The 16537-nt window shown below is 40.6% G+C and overlaps 1 protein-coding gene across 6 annotated transcripts in view; it reads right to left on the bottom strand.

Annotated features, from left to right (window-relative positions):
• Positions 1–243: 243 nt before the first annotated feature.
• Positions 244–16537, bottom strand: part of Oseg5 (intraflagellar transport protein Oseg5) — a 237411-nt gene continuing 221117 nt past the window's right edge. For 4 of the 6 annotated variants that reach the window (XM_071782394.1, XM_071782393.1, XM_071782391.1 and 1 more), the window contains one exon: positions 352–513. In XM_071782394.1, coding sequence (XP_071638495.1) covers positions 496–513 — 18 coding nt within the window. In that variant the 3' untranslated portion in view covers positions 352–495. Of the gene's footprint in view, positions 514–10817; positions 10878–16537 lie in introns of those variants that run through there. The other 2 variants (XM_071782395.1, XM_071782398.1) reach the window with 2 other exon arrangements.

The following is a 16537-nucleotide window of genomic DNA, read 5'->3' as shown; positions in this document are numbered from 1 at the left end:
ATTTAATTATTCTGCAGTGAATCAAAAAAGTATTTGCACACCCAGATTTCTTACAATAACTTTATTCAAAAGAATAATACATAATTAGGAATTGTGTTCATAAGTAACTTATTACATATACTGTATATAATAAATTGCTTTATGGATACAATTCGTACTTATGTATTATTCCTTCGAATAAAGTTATTGTAAGAAAACTGGGTGTGCAATTACATTTTTGATCCATTGGATGTGTTATTTGGAATTATACATTTAATAACTTACTTTTCTGCAAGAAATACAGCAGAGATGGTACTTCTCTTTAAGTTAAATATCACCGGTGTATTCCAATTCGTCACAGAGTACACATGGCACTGCATGGGTGTGATGACGACTAAATGATTGAAGCCAAATTCGAGGTGTACAACACGATCAGAAATTTCCAGTACTTCACGAACTTCATTGGTGACTTCTCTAACTTCGATTACTTTTCTTCTTATCAATGTGGCTTCATAATTATCCCATTCCAATCTTCTATTATTGTACAAAAAATTTATATAAATATATATTTTTGTTAATATAATATAATACTACTGAAAATATTTGTAAAATACGAGAGTAGATCGGAAAATTTTTAGAACAAAAAATCAAAGAGGCACAGTAGCAACTGTGCCACAACCAACGTAGAACTATGTCAACTGTCACTATTTCATAACACTATCTCTCTACATCTTTAAAATATTCAGCGAAAGACAGTTGACGTAGCCCTACGTTGTTGGTTGTGACACAGTGTGCCTCTTTGATTTTTTCAGATATAATTTTTTTTTATCGAGAGACACGGCAGTGTCTCGCGCCAAGTACGCGCGGAGCGAGACGCACCGTGACTCATTTACGCGAACGCACGAGTTGCGAGTACCCGAGATGTTGAGATCTCGATAACGAGTGAACGGATCAAGTTCTAAGTAGGCTTGATCGATAGCTTGGGGTCGACTTGGGGGGGGGGGGGTGTTTTTATTTTTCCGCTATGTGCCCTACGAGCGGAGATATTGCGACGCAAAGTCCAAATGTGATGAAAATTTTATTAAGATACGTCTACGTCAACCGCTCTCATCTCAATATATAACATATATATAACATATATAGGAAACAGGATATGACAAATGTATTGTTTAGTTGTGTAAAGTCTGGCAGGCTAAACTGCTATGTAAGCACCAGAAGGTGAAGCATTAATAAATATTACTATATAACATATATATATCTGTTCGGAGAATATCATTCCGCGTCACGAGCGGCCATTGCCTCGAGCTGACCAATCAGAGTTAGGCTCGACAGGCTACTCTCGACTGGTCGATGTCGATACATCGATCAGCCCGGAAGATCGCATGCTCATCTCGGTACTCGCGAGTTCGCCATGACAATACTTTTCCGGTTCTCGTGCAAGACGGACGTGTATTTGAGCAGCGCTTGCTAGACGAATCGAACTTTTGCAAGGAACGCTATGTTTCGGTGATTTCTCAGCCAGAGCATCTCGGGATCCTCTCATAGACGGCCTACCACGACTCTCTCTTTTTTTTGGACGACGGACTGCGGATCGTGGCCACGGCCTCGGCTCCCTGCCGAGAGTCGACAAGTGAAGTGCGCGGTTAACGTGGCCAGCGCCACGAGGTGAACGCCCCGCCCCGGAGTGATCGCCGCCTGCCCTCTCGCCGGGCATCAGACTAAGTGCGCCGGGTCATAACAATATCAGAAAAATGTCACTTTCACTTTTTTGACACTGGCGGCTGGCGGCGCTAGTATCGCCAGTTTCGATATGTATCGATACATATGTATACGTGTGTGTACTGCGCGCAGTGCAGTGCAGTGCAGACAGTGCGTTCAGCGCGCTGTCACAGTCACTTAACCTAACACGGTAGTGTCTCGCGTCAGGTACGCGCGGAGCGATACCGACCGTGACTCTTTACGCGACGCGACGATTAATATTTTTTCTGATTTAAGGTAATTGTTTTATTTACATGTAATTATCCTATTATTATACGACGCGAAGCGAGACCGTGACTTTTTTACGCGATTAAGTGCATGTGACAGGAATTATAATAGTTTACGTTTATATACATATAACATTATGTATTACTTCTTCTCCGCGTGTGCGGTGACATTTCATTTCGTAATTTATGCGGCGATCGTTAACGTCGTGGTTGATAATGTTGATTGACAGTTGGTGAGTTTTATATTTCTTATATTCGTTTCGTATAAATACATGTGAAGAATTCCATGTTTCGTGAATTGAGTTAAGTGATCAAGAAGTTGAATGATTTTAATTATTAATAGTAGTTTACGTTTACGTGAGTATTATACTTCTGTAGTACTTATACGATATCATCATAGTTATTATAAATTACTATAAATCTCCCGTTTACGCGGATGAATTATCGCATCGTAAGTTATCGTAAATTATTACAGAAGTAACGCTCGTGTAAACGTAGTATAGGTTAGTTTATCGGTTTCTTACAAAATCTTATGAATCCTGGTACCCACAAGTAATTTCTTACAATCTTCTTATGATCTTTATCATGATCTCAATCTTCTTATGATCTCTATATAATCGGATCTCATAATTTGTGTTTTGTGTTTTACGTGTATAGGGAAAGGGATGAGGAGGAAAATAAACTTAGGGAAGAATTGAGGCAAGAATGAGCTAGAAATCAGAACGTATCATCTTGGACATTACCGCCACTAGCAGTCATCAATGGATCATTATTTTATTACGAAGAGTTGTGCTATTTTATCGAGAGTTTGTAGATTATTACTAAGGTATTGATTTTATTTAATTGACTTTCAAATTAATTTTATTTTATATTATTTATACTTGGATTACAGATATCGCAAAATGATTACAAAATGAGTTCACATTTATGCCAGATTATGCCATCAGACGTGTATCAAGAAAAATTATAAGGGACAACTTTGTCGTTATTTATGAGCTCCTGGAGTTACTGGACTTTGGCTATCCTCAGATCACCGACAGCAAGATTCTGCAGGAATACGTTTTACGATTTTATTGTAACTAAGGTAAAGATACAAAATGATAAAACTTATAAAGCAATATTACAATGTTGGCATGTTATTTTAATGTATGTAATATTGCGATTAGGCACTAGGAAAAAGCGAACCTCTGTTTACATTTGACGTTCACGATGATATTCGTGTTATGCACGATGCTTCTGTTGAAACCGAGAAATCACATGCTGGAAAAGTTTTATATTTATCATTAAAAAAATACTTTGTATAATTCTTTTTTATATTATTTTTTATTAGATCATGGTACGAAAGGAACAAACACATTTTTCCAGCGAGTAGATGGGAACTTTTGATACAACAAAAAGTTACGACAAGTATATATGGGGCATTCCATGTCAACCGGAACAGCGCCGTGGCCAAAATTTGAGTGGGTTTAAAAATTTTTTTTAAAGTGCAAAATTTATGTAAACATATAAGCTTTTAAATACCGAGAGCGCATTTAAAAAAATTCAAAATGGCGGCCTTAGTATGGCGCCTAGAATGCAGAAAGTCACATAATAAAAAGTTATAACTTAAAATTTGTAATTGAAAAAAATATGGTCATATTCTGCGTCAAATTTGAAGTATAAATGCCCTCTTGCAATTTTTCGATATAACGCATCCTTTTCGAGATAAAAATTCATTAATATCGAAGTGCTGATTAAACTTGGAAGACACGTAACTTGTGCACGTGATAGTAGGTTTTGGGGTCACTGAAAACAAATCTGATATGTCAGGTGTGTGTGTGTGTGTGTGTGTGTGTGTGTGTGTGTGTGTGTGTGTGTGTGTGTGTGCGCGTGCGTGCGTGCGTGCGTGCGTGCGTGCGTGCGTGCGTGCGTGCGTGCGTGCGTGCGTGCGTGCGCATCGTGCGTGCGTGCGTGCGTGCGTGCGTCTGCGTGTGTGTGCATGCATGCGTGCAAGTAATTGGCCACGTATAAGAACCGAGAAAAATACTAAAAGGCGGTCTGTTACGGGAGATACTAATACTGCACAGTAGTCATCGGTTCTGTCGCTGTTGAGTACCTAAAAATTAATAATTGCTTACTTTCATTCACTACACAAGCGTGTGAATTCTGAATTTTCGGTACAGGGGGAGCATTGGCAAACCTGTTTGACAGAGACTTCTTAACTTTGTTATATTCTCCCTTACTGTAGTAAAAAAACGATATACTCTGAAATTTGCCTTTTGCCCAATGGAAGAGATCATGTGGTGTTAAAATAGCTTCTGTGGACTTTGCTTGAAGACTTGCACGCGTAGCTTCCCTTTTTAAAATAGCTCCTACACCATCACATGCTCCTTTTCCATGCGCAGTTGCATGAAAATGCCATTCTGCCTCAATGTCAAAATCGTCTTTATGATGTGCGAGATTACACATTTGATAACGATTTTTATAGTGTTGTTTTGCACCATCCGTTACATCGCGCACCACAGCGCACCACAGTTTTGTGTTTCTTTCGGAGTGCACGACACACGACACTACTGCTGTGTACACAATTAATGCAAGAGATTAAAAAATTCTGTCCCAATGCCTATAAAATAATCTATGTAATGGATGGTGCAAAACAACACTATAAAAATCGTTATCAAATGTGTAATCTCGCACATCATAAAGACGATTTTGACATTGAGGCAGAATGGCATTTTCATGCAACTGCGCATGGAAAAGGAGCATGTGATGGTGTAGGAGCTATTTTAAAAAGGGAAGCTACGCGTGCAAGTCTTCAAGCAAAGTCCACAGAAGCTATTTTAACACCACATGATCTCTTCCATTGGGCAAAAGGCAAATTTCAGAGTATATCGTTTTTTTACTACAGTAAGGGAGAATATAACAAAGTTAAGAAGTCTCTGTCAAACAGGTTTGCCAATGCTCCCCCTGTACCGAAAATTCAGAATTCACACGCTTGTGTAGTGAATGAAAGTAAGCAATTATTAATTTTTAGGTACTCAACAGCGACAGAACCGATGACTACTGTGCAGTATTAGTATCTCCCGTAATAGACCGCCTTTTAGTATTTTTCTCGGTTCTTATACGTGGCCAATTACTTGCACGCATGCATGCACGTGCACACACACGCAGACGCACGCACGCACGCACGCACGCACGCACGCACGCACGCACGCACGCACACACACACACACACACACACACACACACACACACACCTGACATATCAGATTTGTTTTCAGTGACCCCAAAACCTACTATCACGTGCACAAGTTACGTGTCTTCCAAGTTTAATCAGCATTTCGATATTAATAAATTTTTATCTCGAAAAAGATGCGTTATATCAAAAAATTGCAAGAGGGCATTTATACTTCAAATTTGACGCAGAATACGACCATATTTTTTTCAATTACAAATTTTAAGTTATAACTTTTTATTATGTGACTCTCTGCATTCTAGGCGCCATACTAAGGCCGCCATTTTGAATTTTTTTAAATGCGCTCTCGGTATTCGAAAGCTTATATGTTTACATAAATTTTGCACCCTAAAAAAAATTTTTAAACCCACTCAAATTTTGGCCACGGCGCTGTTCCGGTTGACATGGAATGTCCCATATACAGTGTCGGATAAAAATAGGAAGAAAGATAAAAACTGATAAACTTAGATTCAACGAATTGTCCAATTTCGTTTAAAGGATTCAGATTCAAAGGTGTTGGCGTTTTAATATTCCGGGCGTAACTCCGGCGCGGCAATTAGCGTAAGAATTTGCCGAGTCGACCCCGACAGGGATCGGGTGTGCAATGAGGAACGGACACTTTCGTTATGTTTCGTTATGTAATGCACAAAATATATTTGAGTCAATTTAATATTGTACAGGTTTTGTTAACGCACTTTTGAGAGACCGCGACACTCTGCAAGCACGTGATTCGATGTGGGCTCGGTGCGCGGATCACGTGACGCGATATTGTTTGCTGGGCGCGGAGGCGCAGGCGAATTGAAGGCGCTATGTCTTGCACTCGATTGACGCACGAAAGGCGTTTTACAGTAGTCGCATTTGCTCGTAACACAAGACGCGAGATAGTTCACAAATGGTCGGATCGATCTCGATGATCGAGCGGACAATGGAGATGCGCGCAGGGCGACTTGTACGCGTTATTCTCCACTCGCGGTAGCGAGGTAGAATTTCTGCGGACGCACTAACGGCGATGCAATTAGCGGTGCTCTTGCTGAGCAGTAAGTCCGTGTGCACGACGGTGTGTAAGGCCGCGTGGAACGGACGAACGATTTACGGATGCACGGCGGTGTACCACCTCGTGAACCGGAGTACTTGTCGTAACTAACTGAGACCGGAGCTCTCGCGGTCCTTCGCGGGCCCGTTTCGGGAGCCTTCGGTTGCACGACGCGTATCGACTAATCATTCGCGTTTCCGGGATCATGCGATCCCGGCATGACGGATCGATACGCGTCGGAAGAAGCTTTTCGGTCAGGGTGTACGCGGGGAGCGGCGCGAAATCCCTTTAGAGGGCGATTGACGGATAGCGTCACTGGCACGCTATTGATCCGCGATTGCAATGATTCACCGAAAATTACGGAACATAACCGCCCGCCGCGAATAACAATTCGCAACAAGCAGGCGCCGCCCGCCGTGAAGAGTTGTCGATCTCGAGCCGCCCGCCCTTCGGAGCACTGCGAGTGCTGAAACAACTTAAACTAAGATGAACAATTATCTTCGATCGTTCGACGCGCGCGTAGGCTTCAATGCTTCGCGCTGAGGAGATGCTAAATCACCTGTGGCCTAGCGTGGAGGGCGCGGATATGAGTGTCGCGTATTAACGCGGCGATTAGCGGATTGGCAGTGATGCATGTGAATGCGAGCCGGGCGTGACTGCGACGGCATCGGCATTGGTCCGGACAGGAACCATCCGAATCTTGAGTTTTGAGCAACGGGCTCATGAGGGGCGCGATGACGGACTTCCGGAAGTAAGATCGCGCCATACAAATCAGCACCGATAATTACGTCAATCGGCGCTGCGCTAGTCGGATCGCTATCAGCTAGCGGAAGTTAGCGAATGTACAACAATTTCGTTATGTCCGGAACGCGTTGCGGAATATAAGTCGTGAGCGACTTAAGAACAAGAGCGGAGACGGAGGGCGACGGGCCCGTGCCGTCACGCGCTGACACGTGAACTTTAGCTGCGCTGCCTGCAGTGGCAGCCGTCTCGCCAATCCCGGTGATAGAGACGGAGACGCGCTTACGCGGTAAACGCAATCGCCGAGCTAACCGTTCGGTGATCAGAGTAGAAACGGAACCCTGATCCAATAACGCGCGGACTATACTATGTCGACCGTTGAGCCCGCTCACCTTAATCCAGGTTGTAGCTAATAAAATATTCGATTTCGAAAAGCTAGTGTGAGACAATAGATGCGAAGTTATCGCGGCATTTGTTTGCGGTTTTGAGTCCGTGGATGAAGGTGAGCTCTCACTCGTTGAGCTAGTGTTGTTTACATCGGTAGCATGAAGCAATGTATGGTGCTTCTGTTGACAGTGACGGCATGTGTTCTTGCTTGAACACGCATCACGAGTGTGCCGCGTGCTCAAGCAATTGTAGCAACAACGATATTTCTTAGCGAGATCACGCCATTGAGCGACGCTTTTATTGTGAAAGTCCGGACACGCGGACAAAAAGTGCGTCTTTTGACACATGGGACATTTATTCGAACACGCGTTAGCTGCGTGAGCTTGTACTGAGGAATTCTGTTTATTGCCCTTGGCAGGAGACGAAGCCGGAAGAATATTCTCGAGCGCACGTATTTGCGATATAAGAAATTTATCAAGATGAGCGTATGTGGGATACTCTGAAGTATCGCCAAGTTTCAATTCCCAGGCCTTACGTGTGCCTCTATCAAGTTTTTGCGTGACTAAATAAACTAAAATGTCGTCCCATGTATCAACAGACCGACCGAGGTTTTTTAACAATTGTATCGCTAGGTTCGTTTTATCGCGTAACGCGGTGAGAGCCACTGCGGAATCAGAAGTCGCTTGGGGAAGCGTGTGCAAAGCGTGGATATGATCATGTACTAAACGACAGCGATTATCATATCGCGATATTAGCAATTTCCAAGCTAAACTAAAATTCGCGTCAGTTAAAGCCAGATTGCGTATGGCATCGCTGGCTTCACCTCTCACACAAAAACGCAAATATTGTAAGCTATTTACGTCTAACATATTGCGATTGTCTATAATCAAAGCGGTGAATTGATCTCGAAACGCTTCCCACTCGCAAAATTCCCCCGAGAATGTAGGAAGACTTATACGCGGAAGGTGTGCAAGCGAAAATGCAGAAGCGTCCGTGCGCATCGTTGATGCGGCGAATGATTGGTTGTGACTCACGACCGGCTCCAACTCCTCCAGGCACTCCGACATGTAGTCCAGGGCAGCTTGATAGGCGTTGTTCGTCGTCTCGAAGTAGTTGTCCTTGAAGTAGGAAAGGGATGTTCGAACGTCTTCCGGGATGGTCCTGGCCACTGCTGCGTGGCCATCCACAAATTGGCTCCACGCCTCCTTAAGAGCTGAGATCCTCGAACGGATTTTCGCTGGCGTCAGGTTGCCTCGCCCGAGCTTCTTGAAATTATCAAGATACCGCTTGATCACTCTTTGGAGTTGCGGTTGACCTCCCAATTGTTCTGCCATCTCGCTTCCGATATAGACCGGTGTCCGTTGACTGATGCAGTTGCACGCCGATCCGGCTCGAAGGACCAGAAATTATGTTGGCGTTTTAATTCCGGGCGTAACTCCGGCGCGCCAATTAGCGTAAGAATTTGCCGAGTCGACCCCAACAGGGATCCGGTGTGCAATGAGGAACGGACACTTTAGTTTCGTTGTGTAATGCACAAAAAATATTTGAGTCAATTTAATATTGTACAGGTTTTGTTAACGCACTTTTGAGAGAGCGCGACACTCTGCGAGCACGTGATTCGATGTGGGCTCGGTGCGCGTATCACGTGACGCGATACTGTTCGCTGGGCGCGGAGGCGCAGGCAAATTGAAGGCGCTATGTCTTGCACTCGATTGACGCACGAAAGGCGTTTTACAGTAGTCGCATTCGCTCGTAACACAAGACGCGAGATAGTTCACAAATGGTCGGATCGATCTCGATGATCGAGCGGACAATGGCGATGCGCGCAGGGCGACTTGTACGCGTTGTTCTCCACTCGCGGTAGCGAGGTAGGATTTCTGCGGACGCACTAACGGCGATGCAATTAGCGGTGCTCTTGCTGAGCAGTAAGTCCGTGTGCACGACGGTGTGTAAGGCCGCGTGGAACGGACGAACGATTTACGGATGCACGGCGGTGTACCACCTCGTGAACCGAAGTACTTGTCGTAACTAACTGAGACCGGAGCTCTCGCGGTCCTTCGCGGGCCCGTTTCGGGAGCCTTCGGTTGCACGACGCGTATCGACTAATCATTCGCGTTTCCGGGATCATGCGATCCCGGCATGACGGATCGATACGCGTCGGGAGAAGCTTTTCGGTCAGGGTGTACGCGGGGAGCGGCGCGAAATCCCTTTAGAGGGCGACTGACGGATAGCGTCACTGGCACGCTATTGATCCGCGATCGCAATAATTCACCGAAAATTACGGAACAAAAGGACTGTAATTTAGTAGAGCTACATAATCGAGTAAATGAATTAAATATTATCATATAACTGAATTAAAATCACAGTCTTTAAAAATATAATGTAGCTACAATATATATACATATATATTAAAAATACAATGTAGCTACAATATATATGCATATATATATGTATATATCAATTGTACGATGAAAAAAAGTTATTTATCTGGTTATAATATTTACAATTTTTTGAATCTGAATCCTTTAAACAAAATTGGACAATTTGTTGAATCTAAGTTTATCAGATTTTTAACCGACACTGTATACTTGTCGTAACTTTTCGTTGGATCAAAAGGTTCCCATCTACTCGCTGGAAAAATGTGTTTGTTCCTCTTGTACCATGATCTAATAAGAAAAATAAAAAAATAACATAAAAGAGAATTATACAAAGTATTCTTTTAATGATAAATACCTAAGTAAAACTTTTCCGGCATGTGATTTTTCGATTTCGACAGAAGCATTGTGCATAACACGAATATCATCGTGAACGTCAAATGTGAACAGAGGCCCGCTCTTTCCTTGTGTCTATAGACTTAACTGTTTGTTATATGTAAATAAAAATAGAGAAATATTTTCCGTGCATGTGTATTCTATCGTGCCATATACGCAAGTCTTTGCGGCAATGTCCGACTACTACTACAGATAGCATCGTCTTGGCAAGATGCATTGTGGACATATGTGAAGAGCCTTCTAGATATCAAAGTTGAATCAGCACTGAGGTTAATGATGGTGAAAATATATACCATTATGCCGGAGGAATATTGAAAAAATGAAATCTCGTTGGAAGACGCGTTCAAAGAATTGCACGTGTCAAAAAATCAACTAATAAAAAACTGCAAGGCTCTGACTTTCGTTTGCGCTTTACAAAATCGATTTTGTACCCGTACTGTCATTATCTATAATTTCTGCGTGGCTTACGTTACTTTGTACATGAGCAAGAATAAATTGCATGTTATATATGCAGCACATATTTTTATTAGGTCTAAATATCGCTAGTGTAAAATGTATATCTCAGATTCATTAATTATATTCGCTAAATGTAAGTTTTATTGTTAATGTATATCGCTAATGTAAAAGGTATCTCGGATGTATTAATTAAATATAAAATGTGTATTTAAAGTGTTTATGAAAAATCCAATTTAATTGAGCGTCATACTCCGACTGTATCCTCTCTATCTCCGTTTCGGGTCACATCTCCCGCATAATTCGCGTCTTATCTAAAAAATTAATATTTAGGTAAAAGTAAATTATCCATTACTTAAAATTTGGTAATTCGTTAGATTGTAGATCTTTTCTAATTAGTAGATTATATTATTAAAATAATTAGTAGTTTGTCAAAAATGAATTACTACTCATTTGAAAATTAATAATTAGTGGAGAATAATTATTAATTTTTTCAATGATGAATAATTATCTCAAGTAAATGTATATATTATATATATATATATATATATATATATATATATATATATTTAAATTTTTTGTTACTGCCGAGAGAAAGAGATAACGCATTCTCATTTCACTTTAGATATCCTGTTTTGATATTAAAGAATCACTGACCGCTCACTCAACAGTTGTGTTTCCTGAATGCGGCCGATGTGATGAGCAACGGTGCGATGAGCGATGATGATAATTTTGATGCATAATGGTTCAGCAGACCAAGCCGCTCAGTAGCAATCGAACGTGATTGGTTCTTACTTTTAGAACCAACCAATCAATGCAGAGTGTTGATAAGACGAACTCAACAATTGTGCAACAGTTGTGTCTGCTGAACGCGCCCAATGAAAAATCCGACGGCAGAAAACGAGATGTTTGTCGTGGTCATGGACGTAAAATATTCTAGTTTTAACTAAGCCCTTTCGGTAATTCGCGTTCTAACTGAAAGAATTTAGTTAAAACTAGAATTGACCGAATGCTTTAGTACATTCGCGTTTTAACTGAAATAATTCAGTTAAAACTAGAATTAACTGACCGCTTTAGTAAATTCGCGTTTCAACTAAAATAATTTAGTTAAAACTAGAATTGACTGATTGCTCTTAGTGAATTCGCGTTCTAACGTGTCGCCGGCGCGCTTGTCAATTGTCTAATACGTGCAGTCGTGCAAGTCAGTACAGTTGTGGACGGTGCTGATCGTCCACAACGCGATGTGTGCATTTGAGAAACGTCCACGACGCGTTCTGCATAACTTGCATGTACTTTAAGTTATAAAGCGAGGTCCACGCTGCTTACCGGCGGAGGTGGGTGCGGGAGGGGGGGCCGAAGGCCCCCCTTTTGCATCCCCGCGCGTATGTGTGTGTGTGTGTGACGCCCTTTAAAAGTATTTAAGAGTTTAAAGCGCGTCACTAACTTACATGGGTTAGTTGACGCGCTTTAAACACTTAAATACTTTTAAAGCGCGTCACACACACACACACGCGGGGGCCGGTGCAAGAAGGGGCCTTCGGCCCCCCCTCCCGCACCCACATCCAACTGTAGGCAGCGTGGACCTCGCTTTATAACTTAAAGTACATGCAAATTATGCAGAACGCGTCGTGGACGTTTCTCAAATGCACATATCGCGTTATGGATGTTTTTTTCGCTCACTGAGCGATTTCGGTGTTTGGGCGTAACACATGTATTATGTATAGCATTGCCGATTAAGGGATTTCGCGTTTTGACTGTAAAAGAAACACGTTAGACCGCGAATTTACTAAAGCAGTCGGTTAATTCTAGTTTTAATTAAATTTTTTCAGTTAGAACGCGAATATACTAAAGCACTCGGTCAATTCTAGTTTTGACGGATTTCGGGTTTTAACTGTAACATATACATATGTATATATATATATATATATATATATATATATATATATATATATATGTATATATATGCATATATATGTATATATATATATATATATGTATATATGTACATATAATAGCCTTTTATGACTTAAGCAGGGCACACACACTTTTCGTAGAACGTAACAGTAAGGTTTCGACTAATCGTGTTGTTCGATTCTTACTTCTACGGTTACAGACGGCCGAATCGAGCAACGCGATTGATGGCATTGCGGAAAAGCGACAACAATATTTCGATAGATTCGAGTATCGACGACATGCTCTTTTTAGAAGAGGATGCGTAACACTACAAAATGCATGATACCAGTACAAAATTACCTTTTTCAAAAAAGGTTAAAAAAGGCGCCAAGTACACGCGTGGTTGTTAGCTCGAAAAAAAACCAAGTGGTAGTATCATTAATTTTAAATTGAAAAATAAATAAAATCTATTCTAACCTAGGTGGTAGTAGCTTTAATTTTTCGGTAAATATCTATAAAAGGTCGAACCTCACCGATGACCTTGACCTTTTTTTATAACGGGGGGAAATCCACACGGATACCCCCTCTCCCAGGGTGGGGAGGGCGGTTATGTGGGACTTTAACCCACCAAAAACCCCTCGAATATCCCTCACAGCGCTTTTTGGGGGAGGCCCCGGGAATCACAAGTATACCTTCCGTGGGCCTCCCCACGCTTCGTGCGTTCGGTCGCAAGCCCGAGAGAGCGAGCGCGACACGCGCCCGAACGTCCGTCGTGTGTCAAACACACGCGCGGACAAACGAGCACAGCTCCGGCTTTAGAGCTCTCCTGCAAAGGAGAGCTGTGAGCAGTATGTCGTCAAGGTCACCCTCCTGAGTGACCTTCAGAAGTTTTTAACCGGCGGTCGTTATTTGTTAAAAAGTTATTAACAAAAAAAGTTTGGAAAATATAGCAGCTATTTTGAGTATTGGAAGGCATAAACGACTAATATTACGTTTTTTTTTAAGCAGAGAATACTTTATTTCGCGATTATTTCGCGAAAAAGTCGTTGCTTTACCAAAACACAACATTTAAAGCAGTAAATTGTTGATAAATTGTATATTGAATATATGTAAGTATTGGAAGGCATAAATGACTAATATATATGTCAAAATAGTTTACGCATATACTTTTCACGCGAGACGAGTTGTCACATGGGTCCGTGGCGCGCTTTACAAGCTCGTTTAAGTAGAGGTGGTATTAAACAAGATAAGTTAGTTGATCATCTGTGTGAATATTTGTGACGATATACAATAAACGAGCTTGTAAAGCACGCCACAAACCCATGTGGCACCTCGTTTCGCGTGGAAAGTGTATGCGTGAACTATTTCGACATATATATTAGTCATTTATGCCTTCCAATACTCACATATATTCAATATACAATTTATCAACAATTTACTGCTTTAAATGTTGTGTTTTGTAAAGCAGCGACTTTTTCGCGAAATAAAGTATTCTCTGCTTTAACAAAAAGACTTTAATTTATCAACAATTTACTGCTTTAAATGTTGTGTTTTGGTAAAGCAGCGACTTTCTCGCGAAATAAAGTATTCACTGCATTAACAAATAGACTTTAATTTATCAACAATTTACTGCTTTAAATGTTGTGTTTTGGTAAAGCAGCGACTTTCTCGCAAAATAAAGTATTCTCTGCTTTAACAAAAAGACTTCAATTTATCAACAATTTACTGCTTTAAATGTTGTGTTTTGGTAAAGCAGCGACTTTCTCGCGAAATAAAGTATTCACTGCATTAACAAATAGACTTTAATTTATCAACAATTTACTGCTTTAAATGTTGTGTTTTGGTAAAGCAGCGACTTTCTCGCGAAATAAAGTATTCACTGCATTAACAAAAAGACTTTAATTTATCAACAATTTACTGCTTTAAATGTTGTGTTTTGGTAAAGTAGCGACTTTCTCGTGAAATAAAGTATTCTCTTCTTTAAAAAAAAAACGTAATATTAGTCGTTTATGCCTTTCAATACTCAAAATAGCTGCTATATTTTTCAAACTTCTTTGTTAATAACTTTTTAACGAATAACGACCGCCGGCTAAAACCTTCTGAAGGTCACTCAGGAGGGTGACCTTGACAACATATGTCAAGGTCAAGGTCATCGATGAGGTTCGACCTTTTATAGATATTTACTAATTTTTCTTAACAAAATTATTATATTACAAAATTGTTACTTTATTCAATCCAAGTGATATCTACCTCAAAAAAACTTAAATAACAAGTAGTATCTATTAAATTAAAAGATAAATAAAATCTATTCTAACCTAGGTGGTAGTAGCTTTAATTTTTCTTAACAAAATTATTATATTACAAAATTGTTTCTTTATTCAATCCAAATGATATCTACCTCAAAAAAACTTAAATAACAAGTGGTACTTATTTAAAAAAAAATATGTGAAATCTTTTAATACTGCGCCAATTACAAAGAGAGAATATTTATAGGTATACATATACTACATATATACTGTTTGGCGCTCGCTTGTATATAGTAGTTTAGGTTTCGTAGTATTAAGTGCACATAGATAAAATTCGATTCCGTATCATTAAGTTGTAGTATTAAGTTACATATTGATCCTTAATCGCGTCAATCTTACTCATAATCAAGCGGGTCCTACGGCGAGTAGGACCACCAATACGGTCGATATCGAGTTCGAGGACTCGCGCGAAACGTTGGCGGATCGCGGTAACTACTCGCGCGACTCACCCGACTCGTGCTGCCCGCCTGCGGGTGGTTCGCCTAATTACTTAAACTTGGTACTCGTTCGCGCCGTACTTCGCAGGTGCGCGAGCCGAGGAGTACCGGAGCAGGCATTCACATTTCGGACGTGAAGACGTGAACTCGTCACCACATTTTCGGAGCACGAAGAGTCGACTCACTTCAAGATCGTGCCTTGCTCGCGTGTTCCTTGCTTGCACCGCTTGCCTGCATATCTTGTGCCCTGCCTGCCTTCCTATTACTGCTCGCTTGCACATAGTGCCTAACTGCCTGCTCGCTTGCCTGCTCGCCTTTGCGCCTACACCGGAGGACGAGTCTGAAGGAAGGATGAAAGGAAGAAAGATGAAAGAACGCCATCCGAGAGGGCAACGGGCAACGAACGGTGAGTCGCATGCCTTCGCATTGCTTTCGCTTTCATATATCGTTTGCTCGTTTTGCATTGCATTTAATCTCGTGAGGGAACGGTCCCTCTGGTCCTTCGATCCCACGCTTATAGACCTATCGCGAATCCGGGGCGACTCACACTCCCCCGAGCATATACCTTAACAAAATTATTATTATATCACAAAATTGCGTTACCAAACTCAATCCAAGTGATACGTACCAACCTAAGTAGTAGTAGCCTTATTTCTCCTTAATAAAATTATATCACAAAATTGCGTTACCTAACTCAACCTAAGTGATATGTTATTTCAAAAAAATGTATAAAATCTTTAAATTACGCCAACTACAAAGAAAATATATATTTAGCTTTGAAAAATAATTGTAGTGCAACTACTCTTATAAAACAAAATTGTGCTACCTAACTTAACCCAAGTGGTATGTATCTTTGTATTCCTAAGGGTCTTTCTATCAACCTAAGTGATAGTAGTTTTAATTCTCCTTGATAAAATTAAAATATTATAAAGAATTATTTTAATCACAAAAAATTAAAGAGGTAACATTATAAAATAAAAATATTTAATTAAAATAAAATAAATAAATTTTTTTTGTAAAAAACTTGGCGCTGCTTTTTAATGTCAATCCAGACAAATTTGCATAGCGCATATACATAAGCGTAAGAAATTGATTGGTTCATACATATGTGCCAAAGGAAATAGACCAATCCATCTCTTTATGCATATGCTTATGCACTTATGTGGAAGTTTGTCTAGATACACCTTAAAAAAGCAGCGCCAAGTTTTTTACAAAAAAAAAATTTATTTATTTTATTTTAATTAAATATTTTTATTTTATAATGTTACCTTTTTAACTTTTTGTGATTAAAATGATTCTTTGTAATATTATTTGTATTATAATTTTATCAAGGAGAAT

The sequence above is a fragment of the Temnothorax longispinosus genome, chromosome 6 (assembly GCF_030848805.1).
Source record: "Temnothorax longispinosus isolate EJ_2023e chromosome 6, Tlon_JGU_v1, whole genome shotgun sequence".
In the NCBI taxonomy this organism is placed as follows: domain Eukaryota; kingdom Metazoa; phylum Arthropoda; class Insecta; order Hymenoptera; family Formicidae; genus Temnothorax; species Temnothorax longispinosus.
The sequence above is the reverse complement of the archived record's forward strand: the minus strand, read 5'-3'. Positions and strand labels throughout refer to the sequence as shown.